At 41.3% G+C, this 22082-nt stretch overlaps 1 protein-coding gene across 1 annotated transcript in view; it reads left to right on the top strand.

The window, feature by feature from the left end:
- Positions 1 to 22082, top strand: part of LOC118386436 (rho GTPase-activating protein 15-like) — a 110186-nt gene that overhangs the window by 37914 nt on the left and 50190 nt on the right. The window contains exons 8-11 of the mRNA XM_052522944.1: positions 11341 to 11472; positions 13833 to 13931; positions 15950 to 16027; positions 21807 to 21941. Coding sequence (XP_052378904.1) covers positions 11341 to 11472; positions 13833 to 13931; positions 15950 to 16027; positions 21807 to 21941 — 444 coding nt within the window. The remainder of the gene's footprint in view (positions 1 to 11340; positions 11473 to 13832; positions 13932 to 15949; positions 16028 to 21806; positions 21942 to 22082) is intronic.

Below are 22082 nucleotides of genomic sequence, written 5' to 3'. Positions count from 1 at the left end.
TCCATAGACAAAGCTAGTCCATAGACAAAGCTAGTCCATAGACACAGCTAGTCCATAGACAAAGCTAGTCCGTAGACAAACGAGTCCGTAGACAAAGCTAGTCCGTAGACAAACGAGTCCATAGACAAAGCTAGTCCATAGACAAAGCTAGTCCGTAGACAAAGCTAGTCCGTAGACAAAGTTAGTCCATAGACAAAGCTAGTCCGTAGACAAACGTGTCCATAGACAAAGCTAGTCCGTAGACAAAGCTAGTCCATAGACAAACGAGTCCATAGACAAAGCTAGTCCGTAGACAAAGCTAGTCCGTAGACAAACGAGTCCGTAGACAAAGCTAGTCCATAGACAAAGTTAGTCCATAGACAAAGCTAGTCCATAGAGAAAGTTAGTCCATAGACACAGCTAGTCCATAGACAAAGTTAGTCCATAGACAAAGTTAGTCCACAGACAAAGCTAGTCCATAGACAAAGTTAGTCCATAGACAAAGCTAGTCCATAGACAAAGTTAGTCCATAGACAAAGTTAGTCCACAGACAAAGTTAGTCCATAGACACAGTTAGTCCATAGACAAAGCTAGTCTATAGACAAAGCTAGTCCATAGACAAAGTTAGTCCATAGACAAAGCTTGTCCATAGACACAGTTAGTCCATAGACAAAGCTAGTCCATAGACAAAGTTAGTCCATAGACAAAGCTAGTCCATAGACAAAGCTAGTCCATAGACAAAGTTAGTCCATAGACAAAGCTAGTCCATAGACAAAGCTAGTCCGTAGACAAAGATAGTCCATAGACAAAGCTAGTCCATCGACAAAGCTATTCCATAGACAAAGGTAGTCCATAGACAAAGTTAGTCCGTAGACAACGCTAGTCCGTAGACAAAGCTAGTCCGTAGACAAAGTTAGTCCGTAGACAAAGCTAGTCTGTAGAAAAAGCTAGTCCGTAGACAAAGCTAGTCCATAGACAAAGCTAGTCCATAGACATAGTTAGTCCATAGACAAAGCTAGTCCATTGACAAAGCTACTCCATAGACAAAGTTAGTCCATAGACAAAGTTAGTCCACAGACAAAGCTAGTCCATAGACAAAGTTAGTCCATAGACAAAGTTAGTCCATAGACAAAGTTAGTCCACAGACAAAGTTAGTCCATAGACAAAGCTAGTCCATAGACAAAGTTAGTCCATAGACAAAGTTAGTCCGTAGACAACGCTAGTCCGTAGACAAAGCTAGTCCATAGACAAAGTTAGTCCGTAGACAAAGCTAGCCCGTAGAAAAAGCTAGTCTGTAGACAAAGCTAGTCCATAGACAAAGCTAGTCCGTAGACAAACGTGTCCATAGACAAAGCTAGTCCATAGACAAAGCTAGTCCGTAGACAAAGCTAGTCCGTAGACAAAGCTAGTCCATAGACAAAGCTAGTCCATAGACAAAGCGAGTCCGTAGACAAAGCTAGTCCATAGACAAAGCTAGTCCATAGACAAAGTTAGTCCATAGACAAAGCTAGTCCATAGACAAAGCTAGTCCATAGACAAAGCTAGTCCATAGACATAGTTAGTCCATAGACAAAGCTAGTCCATTGACAAAGCTACTCCATAGACAAAGTTAGTCCATAGACAAAGCTAGTCCATAGACAAAGTTAGTCCATAGACAAAGTTAGTCCACAGACAAAGTTAGTCCATAGACAAAGTTAGTCCATAGACAAAGTTAGTCCATAGACAAAGCTAGTCCATAGACACAGTTAGTCCATAGACAAAGCCAGTCCATAGACAAAGCTAGTCCGTAGACAAAGCTAGTCCATAGACAAACGAGTCCATAGACAAAGCTAGTCCGTAGACAAAGCTAGTCCATAGACAAAGCTAGTCCATAGACAAACGAGTCCATAGACAAAGCTAGTCCGTAGACAAAGCTAGTCCATAGACAAAGCTAGTCCGTAGACAAACGTGTCCATAGACAAAGCTAGTCCATAGACAAAGCTAGTCCGTAGACAAAGCTAGTCCGTAGACAAAGCTAGTCCATAGACAAAGCTAGTCCATAGACAAAGCTAGTCCGTAGACAAACGAGTCCGTAGACAAAGCTAGTCCATAGACAAAGCTAGTCCATAGACAAAGTTAGTCCATAGACAAAGCTAGTCCATAGACAAAGCTAGTCCATAGACAAAGCTAGTCCATAGACAAAGTTAGTCCATAGACAAAGCTAGTCCATAGACAAAGTTAGTCCATAGACAAAGTTAGTCCACAGACAAAGCTAGTCCATAGACAAAGTTAGTCCATAGACAAAGCTAGTCCATAGACAAAGTTAGTCCATAGACAAAGTTAGTCCACAGACAAAGTTAGTCCATAGACAAAGTTAGTCCATAGACAAAGCTAGTCCATAGACACAGTTAGTCCATAGACAAAGCCAGTCCATAGACAAAGCTAGTCCGTAGACAAAGCTAGTCCATAGACAAACGAGTCCATAGACAAAGCTAGTCCGTAGACAAAGCTAGTCCATAGACAAAGCTAGTCCATAGACAAACGAGTCCATAGACAAAGCTAGTCCGTAGACAAAGCTAGTCCGTAGACAAAGCTAGTCAGTAGACAAAGCTAGTCCGTAGACAAAGCTAGTCCGTAGACAAAGTTAGTCCATAGACAAAGCTAGTCCAAAGACAAAGCTAGTCCGTAGACAAAGCTAGTCCGTAGACAAAGCTAGTCCGTAGACAAAGTTAGTCCATAGACAAAGCTAGTCCGTAGACAAACGAGTCCATAGACAAAGCTAGTCCATAGACAAAGCTAGTCCATAGACAAAGCTAGTCCGTAGACAAAGCTAGTCCGTAGACAAACGAGTCCATAGACAAAGTTAGTCCATAGACAAAGTTAGTCCACAGACAAAGCTAGTCCATAGACAAAGTTAGTCCATAGACAAAGCTAGTCCATAGACAAAGTTAGTCCACAGACAAAGTTAGTCCATAGACAAAGTTAGTCCATAGACAAAGTTAGTCCATAGACAAAGCTAGTCCATAGACAAAGCTAGTCCATAGACAAAGTTAGTCCATAGACAAAGCTAGTCCATAGACATAGCTAGTCCATAGACAAAGCTAGTCCATAGACAAAGTTAGTCCATAGACAAAGCTAGTCCATAGACAAAGTTAGTCCATAGACACAGCTAGTCCATAGACAAAGCTAGTCCATAGACAAAGCTAGTCCATAGACACAGCTAGTCCATAGACACAGCTAGTCCATAGACACAGCTAGTCCATAGACAAAGCTAGACCATAGACACAGCTAGTCCATAGACAAAGCTAGTCCATGGACAAAGCTAGTCCATAGACAAAGTTAGTCCATAGACAAAGCTAGTCCATAGACACAGTTAGTCCATAGACAAACGAGTCCATAGACAAAGCTAGTCCATAGACAAAGCTAGTCCATAGACAAAGCTAGTCCATAGACAAAGCTAGTCCATAGACAAAGTTAGTCCATAGACAAAGCTAGTCCATAGACAAAGTTAGTCCATAGACAAAGTTAGTCCACAGACAAAGCTAGTCCGTAGACAAAGCTAGTCCATAGACAAACGAGTCCATAGACAAAGCTAGTCCGTAGACAAAGCTAGTCCATAGACAAAGCTAGTCCATAGACAAACGAGTCCATAGACAAAGCTAGTCTGTAGACAAAGCTAGTCCATAGACAAAGCTAGTCCGTAGACAAACGTGTCCATAGACAAAGCTAGTCCATAGACAAAGCTAGTCCGTAGACAAAGCTAGTCCGTAGACAAAGCTAGTCCATAGACAAAGCTAGTCCATAGACAAAGCTAGTCCGTAGACAAACGAGTCTGTAGACAAAGCTAGTCCATAGACAAAGCTAGTCCATAGACAAAGCTAGTCCATAGACATAGTTAGTCCATAGACAAAGCTAGTCCATTGACAAAGCTACTCCATAGACAAAGTTAGTCCATAGACAAAGCTAGTCCATAGACAAAGTTAGTCCATAGACAAAGTTAGTCCACAGACAAAGCTAGTCCATAGACAAAGTTAGTCCATAGACAAAGCTAGTCCATAGACAAAGTTAGTCCATAGACAAAGTTAGTCCACAGACAAAGTTAGTCCATAGACAAAGTTAGTCCATAGACAAAGTTAGTCCATAGACAAAGCTAGTCCATAGACACAGTTAGTCCATAGACAAAGCCAGTCCATAGACAAAGCTAGTCCGTAGACAAAGCTAGTCCATAGACAAACGAGTCCATAGACAAAGCTAGTCTGTAGACAAAGCTAGTCCATAGACAAAGCTAGTCCATAGACAAAGCTAGTCCGTAGACAAACGAGTCCGTAGACAAAGCTAGTCCATAGACAAAGCTAGTCCATAGACAAAGTTAGTCCATAGACAAAGCTAGTCCATAGACAAAGCTAGTCCATAGACAAAGCTAGTCCATAGACAAAGTTAGTCCATAGACAAAGCTAGTCCATAGACAAAGTTAGTCCATAGACAAAGCTAGTCCATAGACAAAGCTAGTCCATAGACAAAGTTAGTCCATAGACAAAGCTAGTCCATAGACAAAGTTAGTCCATAGACAAAGTTAGTCCACAGACAAAGTTAGTCCATAGACAAAGTTAGTCCATAGACAAAGTTAGTCCATAGACAAAGCTAGTCCATAGACACAGTTAGTCCATAGACAAAGCCAGTCCATAGACAAAGCTAGTCCGTAGACAAAGCTAGTCCATAGACAAACGAGTCCATAGACAAAGCTAGTCCGTAGACAAAGCTAGTCCATAGACAAAGCTAGTCCATAGACAAACGAGTCCATAGACAAAGCTAGTCCGTAGACAAAGCTAGTCCGTAGACAAAGCTAGTCAGTAGACAAAGCTAGTCCGTAGACAAAGCTAGTCCGTAGACAAAGTTAGTCCATAGACAAAGCTAGTCCAAAGACAAAGCTAGTCCGTAGACAAAGCTAGTCCGTAGACAAAGCTAGTCCGTAGACAAAGTTAGTCCATAGACAAAGCTAGTCCGTAGACAAACGAGTCCATAGACAAAGCTAGTCCATAGACAAAGCTAGTCCATAGACAAAGCTAGTCCGTAGACAAAGCTAGTCCGTAGACAAACGAGTCCATAGACAAAGTTAGTCCATAGACAAAGTTAGTCCACAGACAAAGCTAGTCCATAGACAAAGTTAGTCCATAGACAAAGCTAGTCCATAGACAAAGTTAGTCCACAGACAAAGTTAGTCCATAGACAAAGTTAGTCCATAGACAAAGTTAGTCCATCGACAAAGCTAGTCCATAGACAAAGCTAGTCCATAGACAAAGTTAGTCCATAGACAAAGCTAGTCCATAGACATAGCTAGTCCATAGACAAAGCTAGTCCATAGACAAAGTTAGTCCATAGACAAAGCTAGTCCATAGACAAAGTTAGTCCATAGACACAGCTAGTCCATAGACAAAGCTAGTCCATAGACAAAGCTAGTCCATAGACACAGCTAGTCCATAGACACAGCTAGTCCATAGACACAGCTAGTCCATAGACAAAGCTAGACCATAGACACAGCTAGTCCATAGACAAAGCTAGTCCATGGACAAAGCTAGTCCATAGACAAAGTTAGTCCATAGACAAAGCTAGTCCATAGACACAGTTAGTCCATAGACAAACGAGTCCATAGACAAAGCTAGTCCATAGACAAAGCTAGTCCATAGACAAAGCTAGTCCATAGACAAAGCTAGTCCATAGACAAAGTTAGTCCATAGACAAAGCTAGTCCATAGACAAAGTTAGTCCATAGACAAAGTTAGTCCACAGACAAAGCTAGTCCATAGACAAAGTTAGTCCATAGACAAAGCTAGTCCATAGACAAAGTTAGTCCATAGACAAAGTTAGTCCACAGACAAAGTTAGTCCATAGACAAAGTTAGTCCATAGACAAAGTTAGTCCATAGACAAAGCTAGTCCATAGACACAGTTAGTCCATAGACAAAGCCAGTCCATAGACAAAGCTAGTCCGTAGACAAAGCTAGTCCATAGACAAACGAGTCCATAGACAAAGCTAGTCCGTAGACAAAGCTAGTCCATAGACAAAGCTAGTCCATAGACAAACGAGTCCATAGACAAAGCTAGTCCGTAGACAAAGCTAGTCCGTAGACAAAGCTAGTCAGTAGACAAAGCTAGTCCGTAGACAAAGCTAGTCCGTAGACAAAGTTAGTCCATAGACAAAGCTAGTCCAAAGACAAAGCTAGTCCGTAGACAAAGCTAGTCCGTAGACAAAGCTAGTCCGTAGACAAAGTTAGTCCATAGACAAAGCTAGTCCGTAGACAAACGAGTCCATAGACAAAGCTAGTCAATAGACAAAGCTAGTCCGTAGACAAACGAGTCCATAGACAAAGCTAGTCCATAGACAAAGCTAGTCCGTAGACAAAGCTAGTCCGTAGACAAACGAGTCCATAGACAAAGTTAGTCCATAGACAAAGTTAGTCCACAGACAAAGCTAGTCCATAGACAAAGTTAGTCCATAGACAAAGCTAGTCCATAGACAAAGTTAGTCCACAGACAAAGTTAGTCCATAGACAAAGTTAGTCCATAGACAAAGTTAGTCCATAGACAAAGCTAGTCCATAGACAAAGTTAGTCCATAGACAAAGTTAGTCCATAGACAAAGCTAGTCCATAGACATAGCTAGTCCATAGACAAAGCTAGTCCATAGACAAAGTTAGTCCATAGACAAAGCTAGTCCATAGACAAAGTTAGTCCATAGACACAGCTAGTCCATAGACAAAGCTAGTCCATAGACAAAGCTAGTCCATAGACACAGCTAGTCCATAGACACAGCTAGTCCATAGACACAGCTAGTCCATAGACAAAGCTAGACCATAGACACAGCTAGTCCATAGACAAAGCTAGTCCATGGACAAAGCTAGTCCATAGACAAAGTTAGTCCATAGACAAAGCTAGGCCATAGACACAGTTAGTCCATAGACAAACGAGTCCATAGACAAAGCTAGTCCATAGACAAAGCTAGTCCATAGACAAAGCTTGTCCATAGACAAAGCTAGTCCATAGACAAAGTTAGTCCATAGACACAGCTAGTCCATAGACAAAGCTAGGCCATAGACACAGCTAGTCCATAGACAAAGTTAGTCCATAGACAAAGTTAGTCCACAGACAAAGCTAGTCCATAGACAAAGTTAGTCCATAGACAAAGCTAGTCCATAGACAAAGTTAGTCCATAGACAAAGTTAGTCCACAGACAAAGTTAGTCCATAGACACAGTTAGTCCATAGACAAAGCTAGTCCATAGACAAAGCTAGTCCATAGACAAAGTTAGTCCATAGACAAAGCTAGTCCATAGACAAAGTTAGTCCATAGACAAAGCTAGTCCATAGACAAAGCTAGTCCATAGACAAAGTTAGTCCATAGACAAAGCTAGTCCATAGACAAAGCTAGTCCGTAGACAAAGCTAGTCCATAGACAAAGCTAGTCCATAGACAAAGTTAGTCCGTAGACAAAGCTAGTCCATAGACAAAGCTAGTCCATAGACAAAGTTAGTCCATAGACAAAGCTAGTCCATAGACAAAGCTAGTCCGTAGACAAAGCTAGTCCATAGACAAAGCTAGTCCATAGACAAAGCTAGTCCATAGACAAAGGTAGTCCATAGACAAAGTTAGTCCGTAGACAACGCTAGTCCGTAGACAAAGCTAGTCCGTAGACAAAGCTAGTCCATAGACATAGTTAGTCCATAGACAAAGCTAGTCCATTGACAAAGCTACTCCATAGACAAAGTTAGTCCATAGACAAAGTTAGTCCACAGACAAAGCTAGTCCATAGACAAAGTTAGTCCATAGACAAAGTTAGTCCATAGACAAAGTTAGTCCACAGACAAAGTTAGTCCATAGACAAAGCTAGTCCATAGACAAAGTTAGTCCATAGACAAAGTTAGTCCGTAGACAACGCTAGTCCGTAGACAAAGCTAGTCCATAGACAAAGTTAGTCCGTAGACAAAGCTAGCCCGTAGAAAAAGCTAGTCCGTAGACAAAGCTAGTCCATAGACAAAGCTAGTCCATAGACAAAGTTAGTCCATAGACAAAGCTAGTCCATAGACAAAGCTAGTCCGTAGACAAAGCTAGTCCATAGACAAAGCTCGTCCATAGACAAAGTTAGTCCATAGACAAAGTTAGTCCATAGACAAAGCTAGTCCGTAGACAAAGCTAGTCCGTTGACAAAGCTAGTCCGTAGACAAAGCTAGTCCATAGACAAAGCTAGTCCATAGACAAAGCCTTTTGTTAGATTGACAAGCAGTGCCTGGACTTCCTTTAGACAAGTTCAATTGGAGTAAAAACTATTAAAAAAAACAGCCATGTGAGAGACTCCTGGAAGGATAATAACAGTGGGAATCTAAGGAGAGAGGAAGAGCGAGGGTCAGGTAGAGAGATGAGGTGAAGCGTTATATCAACCTAGGCTGTATCATTGTGAAGGCATATTTTTATACTTATTTTATTTATATCACTTTATTTAACAAGGTAGGCTAGTTGAGAACAAGTTCTCATTTACAACTGCAACCTGGCCAAGATAAAGAAAAGCAGTGTGACAAAAACAACAACACAGAGCTACACATGGAATTAACAAACGTACTGTCAATAATACAGTAGAAAAAGTCTACATACAGTGTGTGCAAATGAGGTAAGGCAATAAATAGGCCATAGGGTGAAATTATTACAATTTAGCAATTAAACACTGGAGTGATAGATGTGCAGAAGATGAATGTGCAAGTAGAGATACTGGGGTGCAATTTATTTTATTTTATAAATAACAATATGGGGATGAGGTAGTTGGATGGGCTATTTACAGATGAGCTATGTACAGGTGCAGTGATCTGTGAGCTGCACTGACAGCTGGTGTTTAAAGTTAGTGAGGGCGATATGAGTCTCCAGCTTCAGTGATTTTTGCAATGAGTTCCAGTCATTGGCAGCAGAGAACTGGAAGGAAATGCGGCCAAAGGAGGCTTTGGGAGTGACCAGTGAAATATACCTGCTGGAGCGAGTGCAATGGGTGCTGCTATGGTGACCAGTGAAATATACCTGCTGGAGCGCGTGCAATGGGTGCTGCTATGGTGACCAGTGAGCTGAGATAAGGCAGGGCTTTACATAGCAAAGACTTATAGATGACCTGGAGCCAGTGGGTTTGGCAACAAATATGAAGCGAGGGTCAGCCAACGAGAGCATACAGGTCACAGTGGTGGGTAGTATATGGTAAAACGGATGGCATTGTGATAGACTGCATCCAATTTGCTGAGTAGAGTGTTGGAGGCTATTTTGTGAACGACATCGCCAAAGTCAAGGATCGGTAGGATAGTCAGTTTTACGGGGGTATGTTTGGCAGCATGAGTGAAGGATGCTTTGTTGCGAAGTAGGAAGCCGAATCTAGATGCAATTTTGTATTAGAGATGCCTAATGTGAGTCTGGAAGGAGAGTTTACAGTCTAACCAGACACCTAGGTATTTGTAGATGTCCACATATTCTAAGTCAGAACCGTCCAGAGTAGTGGTCGGTTGAAGAGCATGCTTTTAGTTTTATTTGCATTTCAGAGCAGTTTGCGTTCCATGGACGGAGAGTTGTATGGCATTGAAGCTCGTCTGGGGGTTACTTAACACAGTGTCCAAAGAAGGGCCAGAAGTATACAGAATGGTGTCGTCTGTGTAGAGGTGAATCACAGAATCACCAGCAGCAAGAGCAACATCATTGATGTACACAGAGCAAAGAGTCGGCCCGAGAATTGAACCCTGTGGCATCACCATAGAGACTGCTAAAGGTCTGGACAACAGGCCCTCCGATTTGACACACTGAACTCTGTCTGAGAAGTAGTTGGTGAACCAGGCGAGAATGTGGTGATCGACAGAGTCGAAAGCCTTGGCCAGGTCGATGAATACAGCTACATAGTATTGTCTCTTATCAATGGCAGTTATGATATCGTTTAGGAACTTGAGCGTGGCTGAGGTGCACCCATTTCCAGCTCGGAAACCAGATTGCATAGCAGAGAAGTTACGGTGAGATTCGAAATGGTCAGTGATCTGTAACTTGGCTTTCAAAGACCTAAGAAAGGCAGAGTAGGATAGATATAGGTGTTTAGCAGTTTGGGTCTAGAGTGTCACCCCCTTTGAAGAGGGGGATGACAGCGGCAGCTTTCCAATCTTTGAGGATCACAGACGATACGAAAGAGAGGTTGAACAGGCTAGTAACAGGGGTTGGAACAATTTCGGCTGATAATTTTAGAAGGGGAGGGTCCAGATTGTCTTGCCTGGCTGATTTGTAGGGGTCCAGATTTTGCAGCTCTTTCAGAACATCAGCTATCGGGATTTGGGTGAAGGAGAAGTTGGCCATGTTGCTGTGGGGGGCGCAGGGCTGTTGACCGTGGTAGGGGTAGCCAGGTGGAAAGCATGGCCAGCCGTAGAAAAATGCTTATTTAAATTCTCAATGATTGTGGATTTATCAGTGGTGACAGTGTTTCCTAGCCTCAGTGCAGTGGGCAGCTGGGAGGAGGTGCTCTTATTCTCCATGGACTTTACAGTGTCCGAGAATGTTTTGGAGTTTGTGCTAAAGGATGCACATTTCTGTATGAAAAAGCTAGCCTTTTCTTTCCTAACTGCCTGTGAATATTGGTTCCTAACTTCCCTGAAAAGTTGCATATCGAGGGGGGCTATTTGATGCTAATGCAGTCAGGTCTGGAGTGAACCAAGGGCTGTATCTGTTCCTAGTTATACCTTTTTTGAATGGGGCATGCTTATTTAAGATGGTGAGGAAAGCACTTTTAAAGAATAACCAGGCATCCTTTAATGATGGAATGAGGTCAATATCATTCCAGGATACCCGGGCCAGGTCGATTAAAAGGCCTGCTCACTGAAGTGTTTTAGGGAGCGTTTGACAGTGATGAGGGGTGGTCATTTGACCACAGACCCATTACGGACGCAGGCAATGAGGAAGTGATCGCTGAGATCCTGGTTGAAGACAGCAGAGGTGTATTTGGAGGGCACGTTGGTTAGGATGATATCTATGAGGGTGCCTGTGTTTACTGATTTGGGGTTGTACCTGGTAGGTTCATTGATAATTTGGCAGGGGTGTTAAGTATGTCCCAGTTAAGGTCACCTAACAACACAAGCGTTGAAGATAGATGGGGGGGCAGTCAATTCACATATGGTGTCCAGGGCACAGCTGGGGGCAGAAGGTGATCTATAGCAAGCGGCAACGGTGAGAGACTTGTTTCTGGGAAGGTGGATTTTGAGCCTAAAAGTCTACTGAGCCCATAAAAGCCTATATTAGCCTACTGAGCCTTTCTATAGACAAACATAACATCATAGTGTTCCTTTTCACTTCATTTAACTGTGTGTCTCTTTCTCTGTGTGTTCCTGAGAAGTGTTCAAGTCTTCCAAGCTCACCTACAGCATGTCGGACAGTGCTGATAAGAATGGGGTGAAGAACAGACTCAAAAAGTTCATCACAAGACGGCCGTCTATGAAGACTCTACAGGAGAAAGGCATCATCAAAGGTATAAGAGTATTCTGCCAGGATATGTTGATTCTTTTCCACCACACAACAAATGTTGTGAGGAACATACATCTTTTCAAATGTATTGCACATTTTAACTACCTTCTTTCAATTTGGACTACGCTTCAATCAGAAAGAGGAGACTGAACTGTAGCTGTACATTCCCCGATGTGACGTCACAATTTAACTTGATCATTATTTATAACTATAGAATAACTAGTGAAGATACTGAGTTATTACACTGATTTGAAAAGGTCTCTTCTCCCTGTACAACAAAGATTGATACAATTATACTGAATGGATTTTATTTGAAAATAAAACAACAACACACCAATCTACATAAATCACATAACCACATAATCCATTTCTCTCAGGGGGAACTCATTTATTGAGCCCACGGTTGAAGGATAATACACTGTTAAGGCATTATTTAAACACATTTGCAATCCTTAGAAGAAGATAACAGTATTTTGGAATTTCCCCCAGATTCAAGGAGACCCTTTAATGTGGTGTCCACGGGACAAACGCTTGATCAAATGGAGAGGACATTATCGAAGGAATAAAGTAAATACTTGGGGCAGGTGCCCCTCAGACTGTCCTTTTTGTCAGGGCTGAAGAGAATGACACTTCAGAGAGTGTTTCCTCAAATCAGGCCCCCTTCCCTCCCTCCCCCTCTTACCTATCGTACTTCAGAATGCAAATTAAATCCATGCAACGCGAGGGTTATTTGAATTCCTTTAGGAGTGGTAATTTTGCCCCATTTCTCTGGCCCCCTTCCCCTCCCCCTCATCATGTCCCATGCTTATCCACTGAGCGCCAGGAAGCGGATTTTGTATACAAAGGTTCTCGCAGTGATTTCTGTATTTATCGAACCCTCCCCTCCAGTGTATAAACAACAGAGGGTTATCTTTGATGTTGCCCAGTGCTAGAGAGACAGCACTGTTCCAGAGGACCCATACAGTAACATAAGCCAGTTGATGAGTGAAAGAGTGTACCTCTGGGCACTGTCAGTTTCAATACCAGTCTATGTTTGATGAGGTATGCTTTGCTAACCCTATGCTTTGCGTCTACTGGAGATGAACTGACCAAAGTTAGTGACCACAAACGCCTGAGAATTTTGCCAGTAGGGACAGGTCAGTATATTTGAATGGACAAAAGCAGAGTAATGAACCAATGGGAATTTTTATTTGATTTGATTTATTTCACCTTTATTTAACCAGGTAGGCCAGTTGAGAACAAGTTGTCATTTACAACTGCGACCTGGTCAAGATAAAGCAAAGCAGTGCGGGCAAAATCAACAACACAGAGTTACACGTGGAATGCAGTCATTAACACAATAGATTTTTTATTTTCGTAAGGCAAGAGAATGTGGTCCGCCTCTCCCTCTGATTGGAGCAAACAGAATGTGGTCCGCCTCTCCCTCTGATTGGAGCAAACAGAATGTGGTCCGCCTCTCCCTCTGATTGGAGCAAACAGAATGTGGTCCGCCTCTCCCTCTGATTGGAGCAAACAGAATGTGGTCCGCCTCTCCCTCTGATTGGAGCAAACAGAATGTGGTCCGCCTCTCCCTCTGATTGGAGCAAACAGAATGTGGTCCCCCTCTCCCTCTGATTGGAGCAAACAGAATGTGGACCCCCTCTCCCTCTGATTGGAGCAAACAGAATGTGGACCCCCTCTCCCTCTGATTGGAGCAAACAGAATGTGGTCCCCCTCTCCCTCTGATTGGAGCAAAGATAATGTGGTCCCCTTCTCTCTCTGACTGGAGCAAAGATAATGTGGTCCCCTTCTCCCTCTGACTGGAGCAAAGATAATGTGATCCCCCTCTCCCTCTGATTGGAGCAAACAGAATGTGGTCCCCCTCTCCCTCTGATTGGAGCAAAGAGAATGTGGTCCCCCTCTCCGTCTGATTGGAGCAAAGCTGCCTGGATGACTCAGGGGTCATGGGAAAAGGTTTTACTTAGCAATTAAATGCTGTGTGTGGTTAACCATTAGATTGATTAACCTTTACCAGTGTAGCCATGGAACCTATGTACTGTTATCAACACTGTTCTGGAAACAGGCATCAGGGGAGATCAAGGGCAGTAAGAAATGCTATGAATTAATAATCTATCCCTCAACCTAATGACAATGATCAAGGGACAGTAGTAATGAGATGTTTCAGGTGTGAATGGAAATGTCCTATTAAACAGATACTCTACCGTTCTACCAAGTTCCTCCTCTGTGCATTTAAGATCTGAAAAAACACAGTTCAGCACAATTAAATGCAGAAGCTGTTCTCTTTGATGTTATCGCTCATTTCAATACTTTTTACACTGTAGCTTTAATTCAGTTGTTCTGGGGTATGGTGTTTTTTCTTCACAGATCGAGTGTTTGGGTGTCCCTTGTTGGCACTTTGTGAGCGGGAAGGGACCACTGTGCCAAATTTCGTCAGGCAGTGTGTGGAGGCCGTTGAAAAAAGAGGTATGTCATTTTCTGAAAAAATATGTTGAAAGTAAGTACTTTGTGTATGGGAAATAATTTAACTACTTACACACACACATACACAGACACACACACGGACGGCCCGCTCATTTAGGCAGGATTAGGCGACTGCCTATGGTGGAAGATTGACGAGGGCTGCGTTTTCTGAGCTCCACTGACCAAGACGCACCTCCAACAACAACATATCAAGCCTCACTTTATTCTGCCCCAAAACAATGACAATTCCTCTCAACCAGTGGCATAATTAGATTTTTAGGTGAGTGCAAAATATTATGCTTGTCCGTTCCCAGCCGGCTCTACAGGGTGCTGTTGGAGAGACGCATCTTTCCAACAAAATCATTTAACATCAATCATGTAGCAGACATAGGACATAGTAGAAAGAGTGTGTGGCCTTTTCTGTTGCCTACAGACTGGAGATAAATTGTATGACAACATCATGCAGGTTTCTCCGATCAAGTAGCCTGGCCTAAATGGTTCTCAATTGAATAAAACATTTGCTGTCATGTTAACAAACAACATATCCTAAAAACAGGATAGGTAAATATGGAAGGGACATTTCAATTTTATATCCACACATTTTTTACAAGCTGATCATAGCGAAAAAATTAATTGCTTCTGCATTTCCCGCTGTGTGAACACATTGCAGATAGGCTCAGGATAACTCCTGATAATGTTGGGTAGCTGATATTCAGGGCTTAAATAGACAAATTGATTAGTCACTGGAATCAGGACTAATAAAGCCAATGCAAGGCCCTGTTTTACAAACGGTGGGCCTAACACATGGATGGGCATTCATTCAATTCCATTGTGGGCTGACTTGGTAGGTTACACCCCAGTAAGCAGAGCTGATGTCTTTTGGACATCTTGTTTTTTTGGTGTTTTACAAATGGTAGGCTTACCAGATAGATTGGCATTCACCAACTCTGTACCAATCATAGACATCTATGTTTGGTTCACATTTTACCCAGACCAGCCTTGATTTGGCCCAAAGATAGACATCACTAAATGACATATTTTAACTTTCATTCAGAACCCAAAATGTGCCTGATTTCAACATCCGGAAAATACAAATGTTCAACGTCTGTAAAATACGTATTTTCAACAACAGGAAAATAATTATTTTCAAATGTCATTGAGAACCAAAATTGATCCTGATTTCTAGTTCCAGGAAAAGATGGCTTTCCAATGTCCTGGAAAATATGTATTTTAAACATATGGAAAATACCTTTTCACCCTTCATTCAGAACCTACAATGAACCTAACTTCAATGTCTGGAAAATATGTATTTGAAATGTTTTGCTTACTGGGACTATTCCAGTTTTGTGGGGGCAGCAGTTTTTGGTCTCACCTATGGCTGCAGAGTGGCAAGGGCCAGCCCTGCACACACACAAGCAAGCAACATTTGGCCAGGCTCTGGATACAGCAGGAAAAGTACAAGCAAACAGCTTCTGACTGCCTTGTATGTAAACAAAGGGCCCAACACGTTGGGGTCAAATTCATCTGGACATTTTCACATTTGAGCTGCAGAAAATAACCATGACATTATACAAGAACGCCTTGCAAAGAATGAAACCTTGTACGTCTGCTTTACTTTTTCAAATCAACCATATCCTCTAGTTACCCCACCAGTGACAGCGGTACAATATATCGCCTTCCACTGTCAAATGCTCAGCAGTGTGGACGGACATTCATTAGAGCAACTGACAGAAAAGACCAGAGGAACATGTCGCCCCGGCTACCTCTGGGCAGCGGCAGTGTGACTCAAAATGTGCTGGCGATTTTGCATTACAGAGTCGTATTGCGTCCAAGTCAAAGCCTCTAACCTAGACATGATGTGAACTATCCATTCCACTGCAGTGAATGTTAAGATGATCTATCGAAAAACACAGAATTTATTTCTAAATTGATCCATTTTGTTAATCTAGGTCCAAATTAAAACTTGGTCTTGTCAAAGTGTGTAGTATGTCACAGGCTTGTGTCTATCTTGTATCCACCAGGTTTAGAGGCTGATGGCATCTACAGAGTGAGTGGTAATCTTGCCACCATCCAGAAGTTACGATTCTTGGTTGACCAAGGTATGTTCTGTTGTTTAATTCACTTGATTCTTGGTTGACCAAGGTATGTTCTGTTGTTTAATTCACTTGATTCTTGGTTGACCAAGGTATGTTCTGTTGTTTAATTCACTTGATTCTTGGTTGACCAAGGTATGTTCTGTTGTTTAATTCACTTGATTCTTGGTTGACCAAGGTATGTTCTGTTGTTTAATTCACTTGATTCTTGGTTGACCAAGGTATGTTCTGTTGTTTGATTCACTTGATTCTTGGTTGACCAAGGTATGTTCTGTTGTTTAATTCACTTGATTCTTGGTTGACCAAGGTATGTTCTGTTGTTTGATTCACTTGATTCTTGGTTGACCAAGGTATGTTCTGTTGTTTAATTCACTTGATTCTTGGTTGACCAAGTTATGTTCTGTTGTTTAATTCACTTGATTCTTGGTTGACCAAGGTATGTTCTGTTGTTTGATTCACTTGATTCTTGGTTGACCAAGGTATGTTCTGTTGTTTGATTCACTTGATTCTTGGTTGACCAAGGTATGTTCTGTTGTTTGATTCACTTGATTCTTGGTTGACCAAGGTATGTTCTGTTGTTTGATTCACTTGATTCTTGGTTGACCAAGGTATGTTCTGTTGTTTGATTCACTTGATTCTTGGTTGACCAAGGTATGTTCTGTTGTTTGATTCACTTGATTCTTGGTTGACCAAGGTATGTTCTGTTGTTTGATTCACTTGATTCTTGGTTGACCAAGGTATGTTCTGTTGTTTGATTCACTTGATTCTTGGTTGACCAAGGTATGTTCTGTTGTTTGATTCACTTGATTCTTGGTTGACCAAGGTATGTTCTGTTGTTTAATTCACTTGATTCTTGGTTGACCAAGGTATGTTCTGTTGTTTGATTCACTTGATTCTTGGTTGACCAAGGTATGTTCTGTTGTTTGATTCACTTGATTCTTGGTTGACCAAGGTATGTTCTGTTGTTTAATTCACTTGATTCTTGGTTGACCAAGGTATGTTCTGTTGTTTGATTCACTTGATTCTTGGTTGACCAAGGTATGTTCTGTTGTTTAATTCACTTGATTCTTGGTTGACCAAGGTATGTTCTGTTGTTTGATTCACTTGATTCTTGGTTGACCAAGGTATGTTCTGTTGTTTAATTCACTTGATTCTTGGTTGATCAAGGTATGTTCTGTTGTTTAATTCACTTGATTCTTGGTTGACCAAGGTATGTTCTGTTGTTTAATTCACTTGATTCTTGGTTGACCAAGGTATGTTCTGTTGTTTAATTCACTTGATTCTTGGTTGACCAAGGTATGTTCTGTTGTTTAATTCACTTGATTCTTGGTTGACCAAGGTATGTTCTGTTGTTTAATTCACTTGATTCTTGGTTGACCAAGGTATGTTCTGTTGTTTAATTCACTTGATTCTTGGTTGACCAAGGTATGTTCTGTTGTTTAATTCACTTGATTCTTGGTTGACCAAGGTATGTTCTGTTGTTTAATTCACTTGATTCTTGGTTGACCAAGGTATGTTCTGTTGTTTAATTCACTTGATTCTTGGTTGACCAAGGTATGTTCTGTTGTTTAATTCACTTGATTCTTGGATGACCAAGGTATGTTCTGTTGTTTGATTCACTTGATTCTTGGTTGACCAAGGTATGTTCTGTTGTTTGATTCACTTGATTCTTGGTTGACCAAGGTATGTTCTGTTGTTTAATTCACTTGATTCTTGGATGACCAAGGTATGTTCTGTTGTTTGATTCACTTGATTCTTGGTTGACCAAGGTATGTTCTGTTGTTTGATTCACTTGATTCTTGGTTGACCAAGGTATGTTCTGTTGTTTAATTCACTTGATTCTTGGTTGACCAAGGTATGTTCTGTTGTTTGATTCACTTGATTCTTGGTTGACCAAGGTATGTTCTGTTGTTTGATTCACTTGATTCTTGGTTGACCAAGGTATGTTCTGTTGTTTAATTCACTTGATTCTTGGTTGACCAAGGTATGTTCTGTTGTTTGATTCACTTGATTCTTGGTTGACCAAGGTATGTTCTGTTGTTTGATTCACTTGATTCTTGGTTGACCAAGGTATGTTCTGTTGTTTGATTCACTTGATTCTTGGTTGACCAAGGTATGTTCTGTTGTTTGATTCACTTGATTCTTGGTTGACCAAGGTATGTTCTGTTGTTTGATTCACTTGATTCTTGGTTGACCAAGGTATGTTCTGTTGTTTGATTCACTTGATTCTTGGTTGACCAAGGTATGTTCTGTTGTTTGATTCACTTGATTCTTGGTTGACCAAGGTATGTTCTGTTGTTTAATTCACTTGATTCTTGGTTGACCAAGGTATGTTCTGTTGTTTGATTCACTTGATTCTTGGTTGACCAAGGTATGTTCTGTTGTTTGATTCACTTGATTCTTGGTTGACCAAGGTATGTTCTGTTGTTTGATTCACTTGATTCTTGGTTGACCAAGGTATGTTCTGTTGTTTGATTCACTTGATTCTTGGTTGACCAAGGTATGTTCTGTTGTTTGATTCACTTGATTCTTGGTTGACCAAGGTATGTTCTGTTGTTTAATTCACTTGATTCTTGGTTGACCAAGGTATGTTCTGTTGTTTGATTCACTTGATTCTTGGTTGACCAAGGTATGTTCTGTTGTTTGATTCACTTGATTCTTGGTTGACCAAGGTATGTTCTGTTGTTTAATTCACTTGATTCTTGGTTGACCAAGGTATGTTCTGTTGTTTGATTCACTTGATTCTTGGTTGACCAAGGTATGTTCTGTTGTTTAATTCACTTGATTCTTGGTTGATCAAGGTATGTTCTGTTGTTTAATTCACTTGATTCTTGGTTGACCAAGGTATGTTCTGTTGTTTAATTCACTTGATTCTTGGTTGACCAAGGTATGTTCTGTTGTTTAATTCACTTGATTCTTGGTTGACCAAGGTATGTTCTGTTGTTTAATTCACTTGATTCTTGGTTGACCAAGGTATGTTCTGTTGTTTAATTCACTTGATTCTTGGTTGACCAAGGTATGTTCTGTTGTTTAATTCACTTGATTCTTGGTTGACCAAGGTATGTTCTGTTGTTTAATTCACTTGATTCTTGGTTGACCAAGGTATGTTCTGTTGTTTAATTCACTTGATTCTTGGTTGACCAAGGTATGTTCTGTTGTTTAATTCACTTGATTCTTGGTTGACCAAGGTATGTTCTGTTGTTTAATTCACTTGATTCTTGGTTGACCAAGGTATGTTCTGTTGTTTAATTCACTTGATTCTTGGTTGACCAAGGTATGTTCTGTTGTTTAATTCACTTGATTCTTGGTTGACCAAGGTATGTTCTGTTGTTTAATTCACTTGATTCTTGGTTGACCAAGGTATGTTCTGTTGTTTAATTCACTTGATTCTTGGTTGACCAAGGTATGTTCTGTTGTTTAATTCACTTGATTCTTGGTTGACCAAGGTATGTTCTGTTGTTTAATTCACTTGATTCTTGGTTGACCAAGGTATGTTCTGTTGTTTGATTCACTTGATTCTTGGTTGACCAAGGTATGTTCTGTTGTTTAATTCACTTGATTCTTGGTTGACCAAGGTATGTTCTGTTGTTTAATTCACTTGATTCTTGGTTGACCAAGGTATGTTCTGTTGTTTAATTCACTTGATTCTTGGTTGACCAAGGTATGTTCTGTTGTTTAATTCACTTGATTCTTGGTTGACCAAGGTATGTTCTGTTGTTTGATTCACTTGATTCTTGGTTGACCAAGGTATGTTCTGTTGTTTAATTCACTTGATTCTTGGTTGACCAAGGTATGTTCTGTTGTTTAATTCACTTGATTCTTGGTTGACCAAGGTATGTTCTGTTGTTTAATTCACTTGATTCTTGGTTGACCAAGGTATGTTCTGTTGTTTAATTCACTTGATTCTTGGTTGACCAAGGTATGTTCTGTTGTTTGATTCACTTGTGATTGTTTGTATGTTAAATTGTTTGTATTACGGCCACATTCCCAGTAAACTAATATAGTTGTCCCTATTATGGATTCATACAGTTCAGTTTCTGTTGGATATCATACAATGAACACACAGGATTGGATTGAGGTGTTCTTTGTGATAAAATGTATACAACCATGACTGTGTTCTGCTGAAATCATGGATAATTCTGAGTAATTACTGAGTAATTCTACTTTACAGCTAAACGATGAATAACTGTAGAGACATATTCTTGTTGACTGAGTAAGTGATCACAAGACTGTCTTTTGCAAATGCAAAAAAAGATTCCCAAATACCTTAAGAATGGGATCTTTCAGAGTAAACGGAAGGATAACGAAGCATCCCTCATGAGACTTCAAGTCAGATCTGTGCCTCCAGTGAAACACGTCTACCTACTTCATCTGAATTATCCAAGGTCTCCTTGTGAGGGGCTGATGGGGGATTCCTCCATCAAACCAACAAGAGAACGTTTGTCTGTTGTTGTCCAGAGCTCTGAGAAGGAAGAATAGACCAGTTGACCTTTAAACTAATGTATCATTCTGGAATGTATTTTTATGTCTTGAAGAAAGCTAGCAACGTTCTTCTTTAGACACACCATTATGTTTTATTGTGCCCTGCAGTCCTACAGATTAAAGAAGTGGTTTGTGACGCGGGGACATTGTGGGAAGAGTGACATCACCAACATTCTGCACATTCTGAGCATTCTGACACAGTGACCACCTACATTCTGTCCCACTCATTCCATGTCTCCTGAATGTGCTCCCAACCCCCATAGTTGTACAGAGCCAGTACAGTACAAGCTCAAGTGAGAGGTGGTTGAAAGCATCAACCATGTAGTAGGCTACTATGTCCTTCAGGACCATATAGAATGCAGCAGGTTCACTTTTTCTAGTGGGTCTTTGTACAAGGCAACCATGGGCTGATTAACAATCCACTCAGATGTGTCAAGTGGACACACTGGAGAGGCTGGCTAATTGAAAGTCTGGACTTTCTGCTAGTGAATACCTCAAACTGTCCAGGGAAAGAGAGACATACCCACTTGCTTTGTAATTTTCTATGAGTCTGACTGTCCAACAGTCCAACAGTCCAAAAGAATGAAGGAAAGATTAGGAACATCTTGAACAAATCAGGTACATTTCAAAACATGAATGAAATATTTCTAAGATTATTATCTATATTAAAAGATCCCACGGCTCTATATTCTGATCATGTGACAAGGTTGCCTGAAATAAACTATGGCTTATTTCCTGTTTCAACATACACCATAATGTGACCATTCCACCATATTCAGAGCTTCAGGCCCTCTCATCTTGGCTTTGGATCATAGGCCTACTGCTGCCCTCCTGTGACATATTGAGCCGGGTGCCTCTGAATCAGGTATCCACCTGATGTCTCTGTCACTACCCAGGGTTTTCAGAAAGAACTCATTTCAGCAGAAGGTATCTGTCAGTCTAAAACAGAGACACATTCTGCTTCATCAGATCTCTGGGTAGCTGGGAGCCAGTTAGTGAGCGCCGCTGTTAGCAGGTAAACATTAGCACAGTAATTAGCCCTCTCCAATTATCCCAATTAAAGCTGTGTTGTTTCTCTCTCTCCCCTCTCCTGTTTCCTTTCTCTCTTGCACATTTTCTCTCTCGCTCTCTCACTCTCTCTCTCTCTCCATATCCCCCCTCTCTTCCACCCTCTCTCTCTGTCTCTCTCTCTCCACACCCCTTCTCTCTTTCTGTCTCTCTCTCTCTCTGTCTCTCTCTCTCTCTCTCCACGCCCCCTCTCTCTCCCCCTCTCTCTCCCCATCTCTTCCTGGTGATGTCCCAGAGGTGGAATTTAACCTGGACGACAGCCAATGGGAGGACATCCACGTTGTCACCGGGGCGCTCAAGATGTTTTTTCGGGAGCTGCCAGAGCCGCTGTTTCCCTTCCCATTCTTTGAGCTGTTTGTAGAGGCCATCAGTGAGTATACAGGCCAGCTGGGGCTGCTTTTGCTTGTCATCAGCACATACATTTTAGTGTCAGCTCCTTTTTAAAGCATATTTGCAAGGCATGCACTTGCAGTCAGGTCTCAGTCACCTTCATTTTAAGGTCAAGAAGAGT

The sequence above is a fragment of the Oncorhynchus keta genome, chromosome 7, assembly GCF_023373465.1.
Source record: "Oncorhynchus keta strain PuntledgeMale-10-30-2019 chromosome 7, Oket_V2, whole genome shotgun sequence".
In the NCBI taxonomy this organism is placed as follows: Eukaryota; Metazoa; Chordata; class Actinopteri; order Salmoniformes; family Salmonidae; genus Oncorhynchus; species Oncorhynchus keta.
Note: the sequence above shows the minus strand (reverse complement) of the source record. Positions and strands in the feature narration are given on the sequence as shown.